At 36.1% G+C, this 19,618-nt stretch overlaps 1 protein-coding gene across 1 annotated transcript in view; it reads right to left on the bottom strand.

Moving 5' to 3' along the window:
• The window catches only part of DMD (dystrophin), a 2,307,273-nt gene that overhangs the window by 903,646 nt on the left and 1,384,009 nt on the right, over nucleotides 1-19,618 (bottom strand). Inside the window, exon 46 of the mRNA XM_023515448.1 lies at nucleotides 1,242-1,389. Coding sequence (XP_023371216.1) covers nucleotides 1,242-1,389 — 148 coding nt within the window. The remainder of the gene's footprint in view (nucleotides 1-1,241; nucleotides 1,390-19,618) is intronic.

The raw sequence follows: 19,618 nt of genomic DNA, 5'->3' as shown, positions 1-19,618 counted from the left end.
ATCAGTTATACTGCGATATGTGACACGAAATACATTTAGCAAAGATCAGTTTCGTAGAACAGACTTAGCTCATTTTCCTAGGGTCTAGCCATCTTCACATGGTACTCAAACTTTTTATATTTTGAATCTCAAATACCATCTAACATATACCAAGTGCTGCCTATTTGCTTACTGAATTACTCCATATTGTAATTTAAATACTTTATTTTTTGTTCAAGTATAATTATCTTGTTTCATAGAAATAAATGGTTGACATTGGACCCTAATTTACATGTGAAAACCAACTGAATCATTGATAAAGGCGCAATTCTGTTTCCCTTTGATTAGGTGACCTTGTAAAATGAGCACAACAGTAGCCATTTTAATGTGTGATATCAAGATTAAATAAAATAACAGATATAAATGCATCTAATACTTGGCACACAATAGGGGATGATTAAATATTAATTTCCCTTTCCCTTTCACTTGTGCTTCAATGATTAAAACGAAACAGATCCCAAACAGTTGATTTCCTAAAACTAAAATCATGAAAGTTAATCCAGCTGTACCATCAGAGCACGTCAATCAGCCAGGTGAGGCAATCAGTAATAAGCAGGCATCAGGGCAGGAAGACATGGAAAGCCACTTAAGTAAGCTATCTATTCAACCAGTATAGAATGTGAACCAAATCCACGCCCTCTACCCCTAGACAAAACAAGACATTTCTTCAGGCAACTATAAGGCCTTTATTTAGAGGCTGAAGGAGTGGGATTGATTTGGCATTTAGGATTTTTCCAAAGCAATGGAATTTTTATAACAGATTCTTTCCAAATCCCCAGGATATAGCCTCAGACCGATTGAATAAATAATTCCCATTTAGATTTTATAATTTTACACTTTGTTCTTCAGTTTTTGAAATTATTTGAAGTCAGAGTTCTCAAATAAATCTAAAATTAATCTGTAAATTAGTTTAGAATAGAGCTGCCATGCATTTCTATATTTCGATGCATGTAGTGAATCTATACATATAAATACATATGTATATATTTATAGATGTAATACACATATACGTACATACATCTCTCCATAAGTAAACTTGTTGGGAGCCACTGGGTTCAGACAAAATCAAGTTGTGAGACAAACACATTAACAAGGAACTATAAATAGACTAATGGCCAGCCAATCAATTATTAAATTTAAAGAGTATACTCATATATTCTTTCTAGAAGTAGATCCTCGGGAATTTTAGAAAATAAAATTACCTTGACTTGTTCAAGCTTTTCTTTTAGCTGCTGCTCATTTGCAGGTTCAAGTGGAATACTGGTAATGTTATCTGCTTCTTCCAACCATAAAACAAATTCATTCAAATCTCTCTGAAATTCTGAGAAGATATTCTTTTGTTCTTCTAGCCTGGAGAAAGAAGAATAAAGCTGTTATAAACAACATATTTCTCAAACTTTTTCTAAAGCAAACTGGGAAAAAAAAAAAACAGCAAACACTTTAAAAAATAGACAAAGTAGAAGATGTTAATGATACATAGTTTATTTTAAGAACATTCATTCACATTGAACAAAACAATTTCAGTATTTCAAAAATTGCTAAAAGATAGCTTATAATAGGTCAAGAAAAAAATCTGATTTAAAAAGTCAGCACTACTGACATTGAAGGTTGGCTAACTCTGTTGGGGGGAGGTTATCCTGCGCAGGATAGGACGCTGAGGGGCATCTTGGCCTGTACATACTAGATGCCAGCAGCAACTCCTCACTTCCGGACTGCGATTACCAAAAATGTCTCCAGGCATTGCCAGATATCCCGGGAGGGGGTCAAAATTGTCCCTGGCCAAGAACGACTGTACTAAAATAAGTATATAACATGAAGTTGCATGTTTAAAAATGCTTAATTAAAGCATATTTATGGAAAATTATTCAACAAAAGTAAAAAAAAAAAAAAGATTGTTTTTAAAGGCAGCAACTGTTTTATTTGCTCACAATTCTGTGGGCTGGGAATTTAGACAAGGGTTTAGCTGGACATCTCTGCTCTATGTGGCTTTAGCTGGGTTTAAAATAAAAACACAAGATTATTACACATTAAAGTGTTTTCCAAATTATGACTCACAGTCTTTTCTCAGGAAAGAGAAAAATTGATTTAAATAAAATGCTTGACATATGTTGTACTAGTGGAAGCTTTTTAATTATAAAATGCATATAACGTATGTAAATTAGCCCTAAATTTGTTCTTATATATTGTATTGTAGGACAGCTGAACAAAATTCTTTCCACTTAAAATAATTTAATTTTTTTTTGTTTTGTTGTCTTTTAGGAGCTATATACCTTTTCCATGTAAGCTTTTAATTAGAGCATAAAATATATAGGACAATGCATATATAACTATATTGCTTAATGAAGTTTTAAAAATTGGACATGATGCATAATCAGAGAAAGAAATCGAATGTTATCAGAATACCATAATCCCCCTCTTGTCCCCTGGCAATTACTGCCTCCAAGTGTAACCAGTGTCCTATCCATTTTTATTATTTTCCCTCACTGAGCTTAATGCAAATGGAATCATATGGTACATTCACTTGCATTTTGCTTCATTCACTCAAAATTCTACCTATAATAATCCATCTTGCTTAGAGTTTTAGATTGGCTGTGTGTTATTTAATTGTGTAAATATATCACTGTTGATGGACATTTGGGAGATTTTCATTTTTTAAATGTTTAGCTAAGAATGGGGTTTTTTTTGGCTTCCAATTAACAGATATTTATTGAGAACTTCCTATCTTCCAGGAATTCTACTGAGCATTAGGATAGATATGTTATGTACCCTGCCTTGAGGACTTAACAGTCCACGAGGGAAAACAAGCATATAAACTAAGCATTATGACTGAGTATTACAGGAAGATGATTTATTTTTCGGGAAGGGCATGAGAAACTGCCATGTTGCAGGTAAAAGACAGTCTGTTCAAAGACAGAGCTTTAAGAGAGCTACAATTATACTCATTTTCCAGGCTAGAATCTTTACTAAACTAAGGCTTGTCTACAGTAAATTTTGTTATTTGATAAGAGCTTCTTCAAAGTCTCTTTTAGGACATGTGATATGATGTTCTCTCCTCTCTCTCTTTTTTTTTAAGCATAAGTATCGCCTTTAACTTTTTTTTTATTGTTTCAAGATCATTGAGGGTACGAAGAATTAGGTTACACTGTTTGCCTTTGTTAGGTAAAGTCCCTCTTATAGTTGTGTCCCGTCCCCAAGAAGTGTGTCATATATTATAAACTCCCCCTTGATTCTTAAAACAAGAGCCAGAGGTGTCCTGTGAAAAACCCAAGTTAGATTATGTCACCCCTGTACTCAGAACATTCTTCTATCACTTTCCAATGCACTCATAGCAAAAACCAAAGCATTACATTTCCCTATGAAGGTCCACATCTGTGCTACTCAATATGGTAGACACTATCACTTGTGAACACATAAAATATGGCTAGTACTGAGATAAGCTGTAACTGTAAAAATACATAGCAGACTTCAAAGACTTAGTCCATGAAAAAGAATGATCCCTGTACCTTCTGCTCTATTTTGCAGTAAACATAAATTGCTCTAAAAAATAAAATTGGTTTTTATAATTGTAAATACAGGGTGGCCATAAAGTTTATGTGCAATTTTAAATTACACCCTATTTTAAATTGCACATGAATTTTATGGCCACTGTGTATAATATATATCTCATTAATACTTTATATATCACATCTGGTTGTAATGATAATATTTTTAATACATTGGCCTTTAATAAAATATATTGAAATTCATCACACCTATTCCCTTCTATATTAATGTGGCAACTAGGACAAAATTAAATTACACATGGGACTCACTCAGTTTTTATATTGAATAATACTGAAATATAAGATCTGCTGATTCCCTCTTTCCTGACATCTTAACAAAATTTCCATCCACTTTTCCTTTCTTTAATCCTTCTTGAGATCCTCTGGCCTCCTTGCTGTGTTCCTCGAGTGTACTAGATGGGTCCTTGCTTCGGACAGAGACTTGCTCTTCTCTCTACCTTAGAAAGCCCTTCCCTCAAATATCAAACATGGCTGGCTCCCCCACCTACTGCAGGTCTTCCTGGAAGACTCAACTTAAAATTGTGCTGGTCCCCAAATTCCTATTCTTTCTCCCTTTTTTATCTTTCTCTTTAGTTCTTAAAATTAACATACTCTGTGATTTGGTTGTTTAGTGTGTTGTCTATCTCACGCATGAAATTTAGCTTCCTGAGAGCAAAGATTTTTGTACGTTTTATTTACTACCGAAGTCTATGCTCCTGAAACGGATAGTACCTGGCACAGAATAGATGCTCAATAAGTAATTGTTGCATGAATGAATGAATTCTCACATCATTCTGTTTAATCTTGCATGCATTTATGTCCTCGAAGTATCTTTCCTGTTCTTTGAAATATTGGTTATGCAACCTGGTCTTATGTGCCCACTGAAGTACACTATACTATTCATCAAATTAAAGGCACCTGCAGTTCCAGGCCATAGAATATCATCACTTTAAGTACCAGTGAGGTGGAAGGTGGAGGGTGAAAGGTGGCGGGGGGTGGCGGGGTGGGGAATGCTGCCCATTAAGCCATGACACTTACCACTTTCAAGTTTTATTCTACTATAAAATGTGTTCTTTTAGATTTATTATTATTATTATAGTATATTTCCCTTTGAGGTGCATAAAAAGTAAAATATAAGTGAAAATTGGTTGAGGTAATTTCTAAAACATTCTCACATTTAGACTCTTTTATCATTTGCCCCTTCCGAGTCACAAGTGTCCACCTTTTTCTGCTCAGTATCACCCTGTGTGTCATCAAGAGCATTGGGGATATAGCATTTCTTAAGCAGGCTCCCCTACTGTCTCCATGATTTTCTTTTAAGCCATGTGTGGTCTGGCCAACAGGGACCGTAAAGCTCATTTTTATTTCAATGATTGCAATGTGATAAAATGTGCCGCTTAGAATGAATGAAATTTAGTTAATTTGTACAGCCTCCTACCACTGACATACGATGCAGGGTCTTGGGGCTGCTACCAAGTTGCTGACTGTTCCAGGATTTTTAAGAAAAACTGTCTTCATGTAACAAAAGATAACTGTTTTCTTTGTGTATAATTACAAATGGACATTATTGTGACATTACTTGCCTGATGCTTGAGTTTATTTTCCACTAATAAAAATCAATAAAATATTGGCATCAATTTCCATTGGAATTAGTGTTTTCATTATGTGAGTTTTTGCCAATAAAAAATATTTTGACCTCTTTTGTGCATGCGAAGACTAGTATGGTTGGTATTACTGGTTAGTGAAGTATTTGAGATTTATTGAAGAAGGGTCAGGAGATGAAGCTGCTGAGGTAGCTGGAGACCAGTTTAAGAAGCACCTAGAACCTTTCTTACCCATTTTAATGTATGGGTAATGAACTATTTAAAGGCTTTTAGTAGGAAAAAATTGGTTTCATCATAGGCTCACTGTGGCTACTTTGTGGAGGATGATGGTGGGTAAGGGTGATGAGTAAGATGAGAGACAGAAATCAGTTACAAAACTGTCATTATAGGGCGGCGCCTGTTGCTCAAAGGAGTAGGGCACCAGCCCCATATACTGGAGGTGGCGGGTTCAAACCCAGCCCTGGCCAAAAACTGCAAAAAAAAAAAAAAAAAAAAGACTGTCATCATAGGTCAGGCAATAAAGTAATGAAGGTCAAAGCATGCAGCTGTAGCAGAGAAGAAAGGAGGTGACAAGAAAAGTTTTAAAATAAAGAAAGAGACTTATAGGGCTTGTTGGTAAAAGGAGAGAGATTGGTATTAGTAGCTAATGATTATTGAATACTTAATTACACAGCAATAACTGAGCCAAATACCAAATCGTCACAACACTTCTATGAGAAGGGTCCTATTACCTCATCATTTACAGATGAAAAAAATGAGGCTTAATATTTTTCCCAAGGTCATACAGCTAATTAAGTAGTCAATTCATTGTTTAATCCTGGGCCTTCTGGATCCAGAGACTTTGTGTTCTTAATCTGTCCCGCATATTATATCTCATCTAAGAGTATTTCCACCTTATCTGGCTGGGATGGAGTTTATTCCAGCTTAGAGTAGATTTTATTGTCTCATATATTTAGGGGGAAATGAAAAAATTAAGAGGTCTGGAGCTCAGAGAAGAGTAGAAACTTGAAACAGGACACCAGTCATTAGCAATGAGTTGGTGGATAAAACATGGTAAACAGATTCTTGAACTAATAATTGACATTTCATATTTGGCATCTTCTCAATCTATCCTTTCTTCCTTTAAATAAATTTAATTATTGACAATTCTCCTTTATTTAAATTGAAAAAAAAAGAATAAGTCCATTTCATAGTCTTTGTTGATTTTTTTTTGCAGTTTTTGGCTGGGGCTGAATTGGAACCCACCACCTCCAGCATATGGGGCCCGGCACCCTACTCCTTGAGCCACAGGCCCCGCCCACTTTTGTTGATTTCTTACGTATGTAACCCTGTGGCTTCTGCTCCTGCTCCACTGAGTGCTCGGACAGAGAAAGCCAAAGGAATGTCTGGGGTACTTTTCTCGCCCTTCCAAAAGATACACAGATCTTTGAAGTAGTTCTGTAGCTGACAAACATTCAGTGGAATGAGGGATGCTTTTGCCTTCTCCTAGCCTATCAACTATTTTTCCCCAGTGATTCTTTTCAAGCCTCTATCTTTGATTTTAGAGAGATGAAAGGGGAGAAGAAAGAGGAGTGCTTACGAGCCCCTCCCATCCGAGTCCTCTTAACGTTGACTGGGACATGGAACACAGAGGAGGTTGGAAATCGCTATTAGAAAGGTAATATAAAAGCACTATTGCTTCTCTGCAAACCCTGTGAAAAAGTCACAGGTCTTAATCGCTGGCAGCTTGTTTTACAATGTGGGATAGGAGCATTTCCCCTCAGTTTCTGGCCTCCGAAGCTATTGTGGAAAAGTTTCTACTGTAGACATCCTTTATTGGTTTAAAAGTGCTAAGCTGCCTTGGCACCTGTGGCTCAAGTGGCTAAGGTGCCAGCCACATACACCTAAGGTGGTGGGTTCGAATCCCCAGCCCGGGCCCACCAAACAACAATGATGGCTGCAACCAAAAAATAGCCGGGTGTTGTGGCAGACACCTGTGGTCCCAGCAACTTGGGAGGCAGAGGCAGGAGACTCGCTTGAGCCCAGGAGTTGGAGGTTGCTGTAAGCTGTGATGCCACAGCACTCTACCCAGGGGGACAGCTTGGCTCTTTCTCTCAAAAAAAAAAAAAAGTGCTAAGCTGACTTAATTCCTTCGATATATATTTTAAGAGTCCACATCTTTTTCTACCTCTTTTTTATTCTCTTCATAAATCTTTGTCTCCATTAGCATTTGACTCCAAATAATCCTGTGCAGTGCTCCAAATACTTTCAGTTCAGTAAAATCTTGCTAAAGTGTGATTACGTTTATAAAACCTAGACAGATGGGTAAGGCTTTTAAAAAATTTCAACTTTCATCTAGAGACAATAAAACCCCAAAGCAAACAAAAACTCGAAGAGGAAAAAAAAGCGATATCAAACCAAAAAGATTCATAAGTCATCGCAGAGAGGAAAATTCTAAAATTAAGCCCCCCCTTCAATTATGTCTCGAATTATTTACTTATTTTCTCCTCTCAAGGGGAAAAAGAGAGAAGACGTACTTGTTATAATTGAGAGTTGGATATTTAATGGGGATCAAATTCTATAAACATTCTCTACCTATTCATTTGATTTTCTACTGTGGATTATCTCCTTAGGTCATTAATTACTCTTTGAAAAATTGATTTTTAAGATCTGAGTAATAAGTTATATATGAATACCCTCTATTTCACCATTCTAGTGTTACTGCGCATTTTGTTTCCAATCTTTCATGATAATAAATAACCCTACAACAAACACATTTCTTTATGTGTTTTGGTTCATATTTTGCTGCTAAATTCCTTGGAATAAGAAAGAAAAGTTAACAATAAGAATCTTAGGGATTTAGATACATGTAGCTGAATTTCTTTGCAATGCTGGGACTCAGAACACTCATAAACTACCACAAACAATTAGAAAATACTTGTCTCACTTTTACCACTATTGATTATTATGGTATATAAACCTGATAACAGGGGGGGAAAAGGTTGCTATAGATATTTTAAGTTTTCTTAAGAGGAAAGCAGAAATGTATGTGTGTGTATGTTTGTTATTTATGTTTCTACTGTCAATCGACTGTTGGATATTTTGCCCATTTTTCCTCGGTGTTTTATTTGTACGAGCTTTTTTCACATTATCCTAAAAATATATTCATTGGTAATATTTTTTACGGCTTCCCTTTTTTGCCTTTTAGTTTTCTTTTATTTCTAAACAGAAAGTTTAACAGTTTCTTTGTTATTTCCTTCCTTGCTATATTCTCCAATTTGTGGCCATACCACCATTGTTGAGATATTCACATGTATTCCAGATCCCTACACTTTAATTAAAAAACAACCCAAATATTGAGTCCATCTTACATTTATCTAGAGCTAAGTTTCTGACCCTGAAGGGTTTTTCAGAAATTGATATTTTCCCCCAGCGCAATCTTTTCTCTATTGATTTGTGGTGAATTATTCATCATATTTTAAATTCTTATATTACTAAGGCTCTGTTTGTTGACCTACTGTAGACTTCTGTGACAGTAATACACCCCTTAATCGTTGTACTTTTAAAATATATTTAATTTCTGGTATGTTTACCCCCCCTCCCACTTTAGCTATTCTAACTTATGTAAAGTGTGTATCATTTGATGAAATTATATGATAATTTCATTAATGATTTTGATTCAAATTGCACTAAATCAAGAAATTAATTTGTGAAGAATTTCTGTCCCTCAAATATAATTCTGCTAAATATTCTCTGTTTACAGTGTATTTGGACACTGAGACTATCCAGGACTTATACATGCACTATAAATAATTAAGTATATTTTATAATTAACCTTTGGCATCATTTTGAAAGGCAGCAACGTGCATATGATTTTATGGATATTAACCATACACTAATTCAGAAAACTTTTAAGAACTCCCAGCTAGAATAAATCATCCTGTAAACAGTAAAAGCTTTGGTTGAGTTTTTTGCCATATCTTTCTTTTTACGTGATGTTTATGGAAAACTTTTTTCCCAATGATTTAATCTTTTTAAAAAGTACAGCATCTTTTAAAATACTGCAACATTTGGTAGTCATTTCTGGTCTAGATTTGTTTTTTATACTTTGAAATACAGAAAAAGATGGTGCCAAAATCCCACCGGGAACTTGTTATAATCTGCTTTTCCAAACACATGTGTTTTCTGAAATTTCAAAAGCCTCGATTTGAAGTTTTAAAAGCTGCAATTTGAATTTATGTATTCAGATGATTGCAGAAAAGCCAAGGAACACAGTTAGCATTTCCAGGCTGGTCTCTTGACAGAACAGTTTGAATGTGCTTCATATTGGCATTCATCACTTGAAGTGTTATTTCTTTGTTTACCTACTTGCTTAATGCTTATGGTAGGATTTATTCAGGCATGTGGTGGTAATAATAACGAATGGGATATTAACATTACCCATCTGCAATTAAGTGCTAAATATTTTACTTTCAGAGGCATGTCAGTACATTTGGCTATATGTATATACTTTTTAGAATGTCTTCTGTTTAAAATATCAGCTCTGTCACTGTTTACGTTATAAATGCTCCTAGGGTAATTGAAGGAACCACATATTATGATGGTGAGCGATTTGCACTATCAGAAGGAAAGCACTATCCATGTGTTGCTAAATTTCAATGAATTTAACATTAACTCTTAATGGCATTTTCTGTGGTGGTGCATCACATGTCATGATTTTAGTGAAGGGATCTACCAAGTATTTCCAGCAAATGCCTGATCTTTTCACGTTTGAATTCTTTTACTACTCATTATATGCTTTGTATCACCTTTCTAATGCTCTCAGTGAAGAAATAGAAGCTCGGGGGATTTATATAATCATGAATCCAAATAGAAAGGAACTATCCCGTTTTCCAAATCAGAAATTCTCTTCCAAGTTTTTTGATCAACTTTGACATAGAAACTTCAGAAACTGTGAACAGAATCATCACCTATCTACCTCGAATGCTTAATTCATTAATTGGACTGCCCATACTACATTAAAATGATAAATACAAAATACTCTCTTAATAAGAAAGATCAGATTTCCCCATTCACATTTTTCATGCAACATTTTTGTTCAGGCTTTTCGCACACATCTTTGACATTGAAATTTACATCCCAGCGGATGCCCTTTTTGAGTCTCCTCAGTTTTCCAGAAGGCATCATCTTCCCTTATACCCATGTGGCCTGAGCTATAGTACCGCTGACTGTATGTGTAATGTTTCACCAGGAATTTTATTCCAAGCCACAAGCACACATTTACATAACACAAGACAGCTTTATATTATGTAAAGATAGTTTTATTATTTTTCTGTGCCATATGTCCATGAGCTACACAATGTAACCACTTACTGAGTTGCTTTTAATGGTATTCTTTACAGAACTTGTTTACAAAGGCATCCAGCTCCTAAAATTGTGATGTCATACTGCCAAAGTTAATCCCTACCCTCTGTTAAATTTGTTTTCTTCTAGTTTTCCTTAGCTCCTCTATTACGTGACCTGTACAAGCACCACAAATTGGGGTTAAGTCTCTGAATGTCTTTACCAGACAGACCTTTGCTGTTTTGAGCAAAGTAAAATAATTGAGTATATTTTTAATTTGTGAAACTTTAGAGGGATTCAAAGATAAGGTGACCTTTGAAGAAAAAGTCACTAATTTTTAGTCACACATAGTACCTTTCCCAGGCCATACCATCAATAGGACACTGTCAGAATCAAAACCCGGTTGTCAACGTCAACTCTATTTAAAACCAACATGTCTCCCGTACTTGGTTAATGCTAGAGTTATGCATTTAGAAATTTATGCATTTTGCTTAAAGTTTATGCCCTGTAAGTAAAATGCTCCCTAGAAGGCTAGCATTTCAATGCTTCTCAGTCATTTATACCTCAGTACCTCAGTATTAAGAAAATGATTTGCAACTTGCAGTTAGATATGGAAAATAATGGGGGGAGGGCCTGAAGTTTAGTAATGAGATACCTGGAAGGAAAGAAAAAGTCCAAATCTAAATGCTATCAGTTTTCAGCTGCGTGTGAGGACTCAGGCAAGTTACTTAAATCTTTACAATCCTCAGTTTCTTTGTCTCAAAATTAGGACGATAAACATTTTAGAGTGTGGTGGTGAGGATTAAATTTGCTCCCAGAAGCTCAAGTTTTAGCCTAGTATTTACTAACAGCATTTAACAAATGACAGGGAAAATAAAAGGGGGTACAAAGAGGGAGAATACGAATACTGAACTTTCTATTTCTATCTTAGAATTTTGCCTTAGTCCATATGCTTATACACATACAAGTATTTATAAAACATGTACCAGCACACAGGAGGACTACTTGAAATTGAACTTTTTGGTGAGCTGACAGCTATTTCTCTTTTCTGGCAAACCACCTTGACATATTTTGCTTGGGAAACACAAATAGAGTTTTAACGTCAATATGTGAGTAAATGCCCTACCAGATGAGTCTACTTCTAGGTGAAGCAGATGTATGATTACAATGCAACAAACATCTTCTGATTTTCTGATGGCCAATGATATGGCAGTGAATATGGTAATGACCTCTGCCTTGTGGAGCTTACATTCTATTGGGAGAAAGGGGAAGCAGACAGTAAACAAGATAAAGAAATAAAATATCGGCTTGGCGCCTATAGCTCCACCGGCTAAGGCGCCAGCCACGTACACCTAAGGTGGCGGGTTCGAATCCCCAGCCCGGACCCACCAAACAACAATGACGGCTGCAACCAAAAAATAGCCGGGCGTTGTGGCGGGCACCTGTGGTCCCAGCTACTTGGGAGGCTGAGGCAAGAGACTCGCTTGAGCCCAGGAGTTGGAGGTTGCTATGAGCTGTGATGCCATGGCACTCTACCCAGGGGGATAGCTTGAGGCTCTGTCTCAAAAAAAAAAAAAAAAAAAAAAAGAAAGAAAATATCTAGATTATGCCATAGTGATAAGTGCTACAGAGAAGAAAATGAAGCAGGGAAGGGAGAAAATATTGAGGGGGAGTTGGGGAGTCGCTGCAATGTTATAAATGGTTATCAGAGCAGGCCTCATTGAGAAGGGGACATTTGAGTGAAATCCTCATATCAGGGACTGGCTATAGTTGCCCATTGAATGAGTTCATTCTTTTTTTTTTTTTGAGACAGAGCCTCAAGCTGTTGCCTGGGTAGAGTGCTGTGGCATCACAGCTCACAGCAACCTCCAATTCCTGGGCTTCAGCAATTCGCTTGCCTCAATCTCCCAAGTAGGTGGGACTACATAGGTGCCCAGCTACTTTTTGGTTGTAGTTGTCATTGTTGTTTGGCAGGCCTGGACTGGATTTGAAACCACCAGCTCTGGTGTATGTGGCTGGTGCCTTAGCTGCTTGAGCTACAGATGCCAAGTCTCTTTTTTTTCTTAATTAGGCAGCTAGTCATCATTTCCTGTCTCTTCCTCATTAGATGTAGCCACATGACTGAGTTCTAGCCAATAAAATGTGACCAAAAACCCTACCTCTCCCGACTTCTCACCACCTATATGATTGGTATTCCTTGCTCTTTTTCTTCCTAATGTAGAAAAGCAGTGATTTCAAAAGTGACATGTTAAAGATGCCAGAGCCACAACATCAAAGTACGCTGGGGACCCCTGATTCACCACTCTAAGAGAAGCTGCTTGTTGACCAGAAAAAACTTGCTAAAGTTTGCACAAGAAGCTTGTATTATGGTAAGCCAATAAGATTTGGTTTTGTTTTTTTTTTTAACAGCAGCTTGACTTAAATAATAGAGAAATTAAGCAGGTGAGAAGGAAAGCCATGTAAATATTGTGGGAATGAACCCTCTAAGCAGAAGAAACAAGAACAAAGGTTTTAAGGCAGGAGTGTAGTCAGACTATTCCAGAAAACAAGAAGGAAATGAAAAAAATGTTATGTATAGAATGCAAGAAGATTAGTAAGCAATGTGGTCAAAAGCCTAATCTTAAGAGATTATAACTTGAATCAAGGCTTTCATAATTCATATTCCTCATCAAATTCAGTTCTTAGATAAAAATAATAGAATAATTTTTGGAGGGTCTCAGATTGAACTTTATTCTTCAACCCTACTTTAAAGGGTCCAATTGGCTAACTGTGCCCAGAATTTCCCCTAGATATTTTTGTGTGCTTTCTACACTAGGTGCTAATATAGGCTGCTTTGGATGTTTATCTATCAGAGACAGAGTCACATCAGGTATCAGTAAAGCCTTTTACAAAGCTGTTACCATCTGATGGAAAATATAATGAAGCATATATGACTTCAAACTGTTTTTCTGATTTCAATTCCAGTTAGATTTTTCCCTTCAAAGACTTTGAAAATACATCATCTTCCTACCTAAACCTGCTTCTCTGTCATCTTCAATGGATGGTTCCACCAGCTCCCAGTTTCTCAAGCTGGAAATCCAGAAGTTGACATTGATTCCTCCTGCCCCCTCATTCCCGGAGTGTAGCAATGTCTTCATAGTTCCACCTGAGACTTCTCTGTTGAATCTGCCCAATTCTCTCCATCCCCCTTGCCATTGCCTCCATCTCTCATTCTCTCTGCTTCCTAACAACTTTTCTGAAGCTGCTTCCTAATTGGTTTCTGTCTCTCCTATTGCTTTCTTATTATCTGTTCCTGACACCTCAATATGAGATATATTTCTGAAATATTTTTGATCATGCCCCCGTATATAAAATTATACCTTAGTGCCAACAGGATAAAATATAACGTCTTTAACATGGGTCAAGTAACTCTTTGTGATCTGGTCTCCACTTCTCTTTCTTCACCTTTCTTTGCATTCTATAATCCACTGAACAACTTATTTTTCATTGAAATTCACTATTACATCCATGTCATGATATTTTGTATGATCTTCACTCTGCCTGGGATGCCTTTTCACAAATCTTGACCTAGGTAGTTACATTTCCAAGCTCAAGTGAGACATCCCTTCCTCTACAAAGCTTCCTTAATTAATTGACCCCCCCAACCAAGTATAGATTATAGGTCCTGTTATGCGATCCCATAGCTCTTCATAATGTTTCTACCATAGGAAATAGTGTAATTTCCTAAGTCCATTAAATACAGTGCAGGCGGCTTGGCGCCTGTGGCTCAAGTGGGTAAGGTGCCAGCCACGTACATCCAAGGTGGCGGGTTCGAATCCAGCCCGGCCGCCAAACAACAATGACGGCTGTGACCAAAAAAATTAGCCAGGCATTGTGGCGGGTGCCTGTGGTCTCAGCTACTTGGGAGGCTGAGGCAGGAAACTTGGTTGAGCCCAGGAGTTGGAGATTGCTGTGAGCTGTGAAGCCACAGCACTCTACCCAGGGGGACAGCTGGAGGCTCCGATCTCAAAAAGAAAAAAAAAATATAGTGCAGGCATCACAAGGGCAGACACCATGTCTTTTGTGATCCTACTCTATTCTTACTACCTAGCATGTAGTACTTGCTTAGTTCTGAAGTTAAAATCTGAATACTGTCACCTGAGAGGAATAACATTATTCACATAAGTCTTAGGATATTCTCTATGAAAAACAATGTGTGTGAACGTGGAGCAGGTTCTGTGTAAAATCAACCAAATTGAAGGAGGGAAAGTTATATATCAGGGATTTGCAAACCGTGGCCCATGAGCCAAATCATGCCTACCACCTGTTCTTAGTAAATAAAGTTTTATTGCAATACAGCTACACTCATTCATTTGCATATTGTCTATGACCGCTTTTATGCTACCACAGAGTTGAGTAGTTGCAGCAACGACTGGATGGCCCACAAAGCCAAACACATTTGCTATCTGGCACTTTCCTAACGTTTCCCAACATCTGCTATGTGATAAATCCCTTTCTTAGACACATATGAGGGTATTAAAGGTGCAAGAATTCTGATGCATAATCTTTTTAAGCCATTTATATGTGTGGTCATGAAAATGGGTATGACCACTGACACTAACTGGCACCTTTAGAAGCAAGCCCCTTACACAATTATTATTTCACAGACCACAACAGGAGGACAGCTAATAGGAAAACAAGACATTATACCTGATTTTTAATATTTATTCTGCTGACGTTTCCTAAAGTGTTCAAATATATGACACTTCTGAGCTTTTGGCTTTTATGTTAGTCAAGTTTCTTTCCGTATTTCTCTCTTTCTTCCTAACCCATAACCAACTTTATCACTTCCTTTATAATTTCACATCCTTTTTTGTTACTCAGTCTTTTTTCTCTGTCTTTTATGGTGATTTTTTATCCCTCTGCCTCTATTTTGAATTCCTGGGGTAGTCATAATTTCCAACCCCAGCAAAATGTCATCTATTGTCCCACACTGTGTACATTTCCAGGGGAATATAAATACATTATAGAGAGAAAGAAAAATCACAGTTCCTCAGAGAGAGAAACAGAAAGGGAACATTTTGTTTACCACTTTCATCTTGCAGAAGAAAAGGCAAAGGTATTTCCGTTTCATTTATTTGAAATCTGCACACAATTGCAGGTAAGTTCTTCAGAAACACAGGTTGCTATTCTTTGAAAAAATATAGCCACAGGAGGTAGAAAAATAGTTACATTCTCTTAAACAGTAGTTCCTGAAGTATGGCCTAGGGACCTCTGGAGGTCCTTGAAACCCCTTTAGGGAGTCTGGGAGGCCAAAGCAATTTTCATAACAGTACTAAGGTATTATTTGACTTTTTCTCTCTCATTCTTTCATGAGTTTTACACAGGTTATATGATATGAGATATGGCAGTACACTGAATGTAGAAACATACTAAAAACAGCTGCCTTCTCTGAAGCTAACCCTTATTAAAGATTTGCAAAAATGTAATACAAGGCCACCCTCGGTATTTAATTTTTGCTGTGAAAAATGTACTTTTTTCAGAAAACATTTTTATTTCTACATGCAATTGAAAATGAATGAATAAATATTTCAAAAACATTTCTCACTTTTCATCTGAAACATGCTAGTCTACAGAAACCAACATTCTTTGGAATCCTGAATGATATTTAAGACAAGACCAAAAAATTTAACAACGATTGTTGTAGAAGAACTGAATGCCCAAAGTTTCATAGCCCATCAGTAAGTGAGGAAATCATTTTCTGGGGAAAAGAAATGGCTCCTGTCCCTGGCCATAAATAATAATACCTATTCATGGATGCCAACAGTTCACCATCATAAAAAAGACCTGAGAGAAGTAAATAATCCAGTATAAAATGAAAATGAAATCCAGTAGATACTAAGATCTCCCCCATGAACATTCTAGTTAGTGTCCAGAAATCAATTTATGTATAAGAGACAAAGAAAGGTGAATAATGCAGGCCGAGGACCATGAGGGATAACTTTTAATGTTAATGAACTCCCTAAATACTTACTGAGAGTCTATGTGATAGGCCAGGCTATGCAGGACACCTTTAAAAGATATACACACTGCTCACCTAGAGATCGGAATGCACTGAGGCAAGTTGAGTCATCATTAATTTAGTTTATCAACACATATTTAAGCGTCCACAACATACCAGGCCCTGACTGTGTACATGATGAGGTAGTTACAAAATGCAGATATGTACACGAATGGGTTTATTTAAAGTAAGATAAGCATGGAAGTGCAGCTATGTAGTCACCAAAAATTTCTTACGCCTATACTAAAAAGCAGCACTATACTATTTTCACTTAATATTAAGGAGTGCACAAGATAGACCCAGTCCATACCCATATGGAATTTATAGTATCAGGGGTGCTGTTAATATTAAACCAATGGTCATATAAATCATATAAAAATCATAATGTAACCACAAGTGTATGAAGAAAAAATTACTATTAAAATTAATATTAGTATGAGTACTCCTTTACATTCATCAAATTCTAAGAAAAATAAACCATGTCATGGAGTCAGACATAGTTACTCTAGCTTTTGATATCCTACCTTATTTATATTAAGGGGTTTGTTCTGTTTGTGCACACATACATATTTTTGAAATATTTTAGAAATATTATTAACCTCATTACATGTGATGAGTACAAAAGCAAAGAGAAATGGTTGAAAGTGCTGGGAAAACACAGAAAATAAGTACTAACAATAATGATCCAAGACTCTTAACATTTAGAATTCTCTCAAAAGATGTAAAAATAGTCTAAGAACCAATGTTCCAATTACATTTGGAATGTACTCTGGTTCTAAGGAGAAGAGCAGTGGATCTTATGTAGATGGAGAAGGATACAGTGGTTGTAATAGTGAGTCCCTCTGAGTAAGTGACAGTATGAAAATATGTACACATTGGCTGGATGAATCATGGGGGATAAGCTTCAATACAGAGGAACTGGTTTCTCTCAAGGAAGAAAAATAGTTATTCAGAGGAATTGAAAGTAGACCAGTAGGGCTAAAGTGTGGTAAGCAAGGCGGAGAGTGACCAGAAGGCCAGAGGGAAGGGCAGGCAAGATCTTCTACTGAATTATCTGAGTACTACATTTTGATTTTACAAGCACTTTATTAGTACATAATTTATTCTACCATCCACATCAATTATTAAATTCATTATGTATTGGAAACAAGGTACAGGTGAATTTAGACAGTCTACCTGATAGATTACTCAAAATTGGTTTCAACCCATAAAGTAGACTATTCACTTTGCTAAGCACACATTTAAAAATAGGAGGATCCAAACAACATCTCACAGGACTTTTTTTAAAAACAGACATAGTCACATATGACAGAGCCAAGGCATTGTGAACTAAAATATAGGTTTTCTTAGCTCAATAGGATAGGTCCAGCAGATTAATACAACACTGAGGAGAAAATTCCTCTATAGGTTTTGAAGATTGAAGGTATTCTCTCTGAAGAATGGTGGAGCCAACCATCATTATCTCCCTGTTAAATATAAGAAAGGGTCATGTTTCTATTCCCCAGAGAGAATTGATGGTTTCTAAGAAAGTACCATATCATTTCTTCACTGTATGACTTAAATGGCAAAATATAATGCCAATATGTATAAAATAAAAGGGAGCAAATATTACACATATATATTTGTTTCATACAAATATCAGGGAGAAAAATAAGGGTACCCCCATTAAAGGTTAAGCAAAAACTGTCAGACCTCAGTTACAATGGATAATTATCATTATATAGACATCAGTTTAAAAAAAATTTATTTTTATTTATTTTAGCAACTCTATTGAGGCATACATAGGGTGTGCATGAAGTGAACATAACTAGTACAGGCCTTCCTGACTTACAACACTTTGTCTCAATGATTTTTGGACTTTAAAGTGGTACAAAAGCAATGCATATTTAGTACATTCCTCAACTTAAATTGGGATTATGTCCAGATAAACCCATTATAAATCAAAAATATTATAAATTTAAAAGTCATTTTCTATAATATTACCAATTTATGATGGATTTATCAGGACACATTCCATCCTAAGTCAAGGAATATCTATATACAATTTGATGAGTTGGGATATAGGCATAATCTCATAAAATCATCACCACCATCAAGGTAACAAACATGTAACAACTCCAAAAGTTTCCTCATGCCTCTGCATTTTTCTTCTTTCTTTTCCCCTTCCTTTTCTTTCCCCCCCTGCTTCCTCCTCCACTTCTTTTTCTTCTTTTTCTCCATTTTCATGATAATAACATTTAAGATCTACCCTATTAACAAACTTCTTAAGTACACAGTTCAGGCACTTTGTTGTATAACAACTCTCTACAACTTATTTGTCTTGTATAATTGAAACTTTATATCCACTGAACAATTTCCCATTCCTATCAGCCCTGGATACGCTCTGCTTCTATGAGTTTGACTATTTCCGTCACCTTACATAAATGGAATCCTTCAGTATTGGCCCTTCTGTGACTGGTTTACTTCATTCAGCATATTGCCCTCCAGGTTCATACATGTTGTCACATACTATATATGGTAGAATTTCCTTCCTTTTTAAAATTAAAAAATGTTCTCTGTAAGTATATACCACAATGTCTTATCAATTCATCCTTCCATGGGCATATATATTATTTCCATATCTTGGTTATCATGAAAAGTTCTACAAAGAAGATGGGAGTACAGATATCTCTTTAAGATCCTGATTTCAATTCTTTTGGACATATACCCAGAAGAGACAATAGACTAGATGATTAGTGATGTTGCACATTTTTTCATATGCTTTTTGGCCATTTGTCTATTATTTTAAAAAGCTTCCGTTCATGTCCTTTGCCTACTTTTTAATGGAGTTGCTCACTTTTTTCTTACTGATTTGAATAATTTGTAGATTCTGGTTAATAGCCCTTCATCAGATATATAGCTTCTGAATATTTTCTCCCATTCTGTAGATTGTCTGTTTGCTCTGTTGACTGTTTCCTTGGCTGTGCAGGATCTTTCTAATTTAATCAGGTCCCATTTATTTATTTTTGTTGTTGCTGTGATGGCCATTGGGGTTTTCTTCATGTATTCTTTTTTTTTTTTTTTTTTTTTTT

The sequence above is a fragment of the Otolemur garnettii genome, unplaced genomic scaffold (assembly GCF_000181295.1).
Source record: "Otolemur garnettii isolate 467f Iridium unplaced genomic scaffold, OtoGar3 scaffold00072, whole genome shotgun sequence".
NCBI classification, from domain to species: Eukaryota; Metazoa; Chordata; class Mammalia; order Primates; family Galagidae; genus Otolemur; species Otolemur garnettii.
This window is presented reverse-complemented; position numbering and strand designations above follow the sequence as displayed.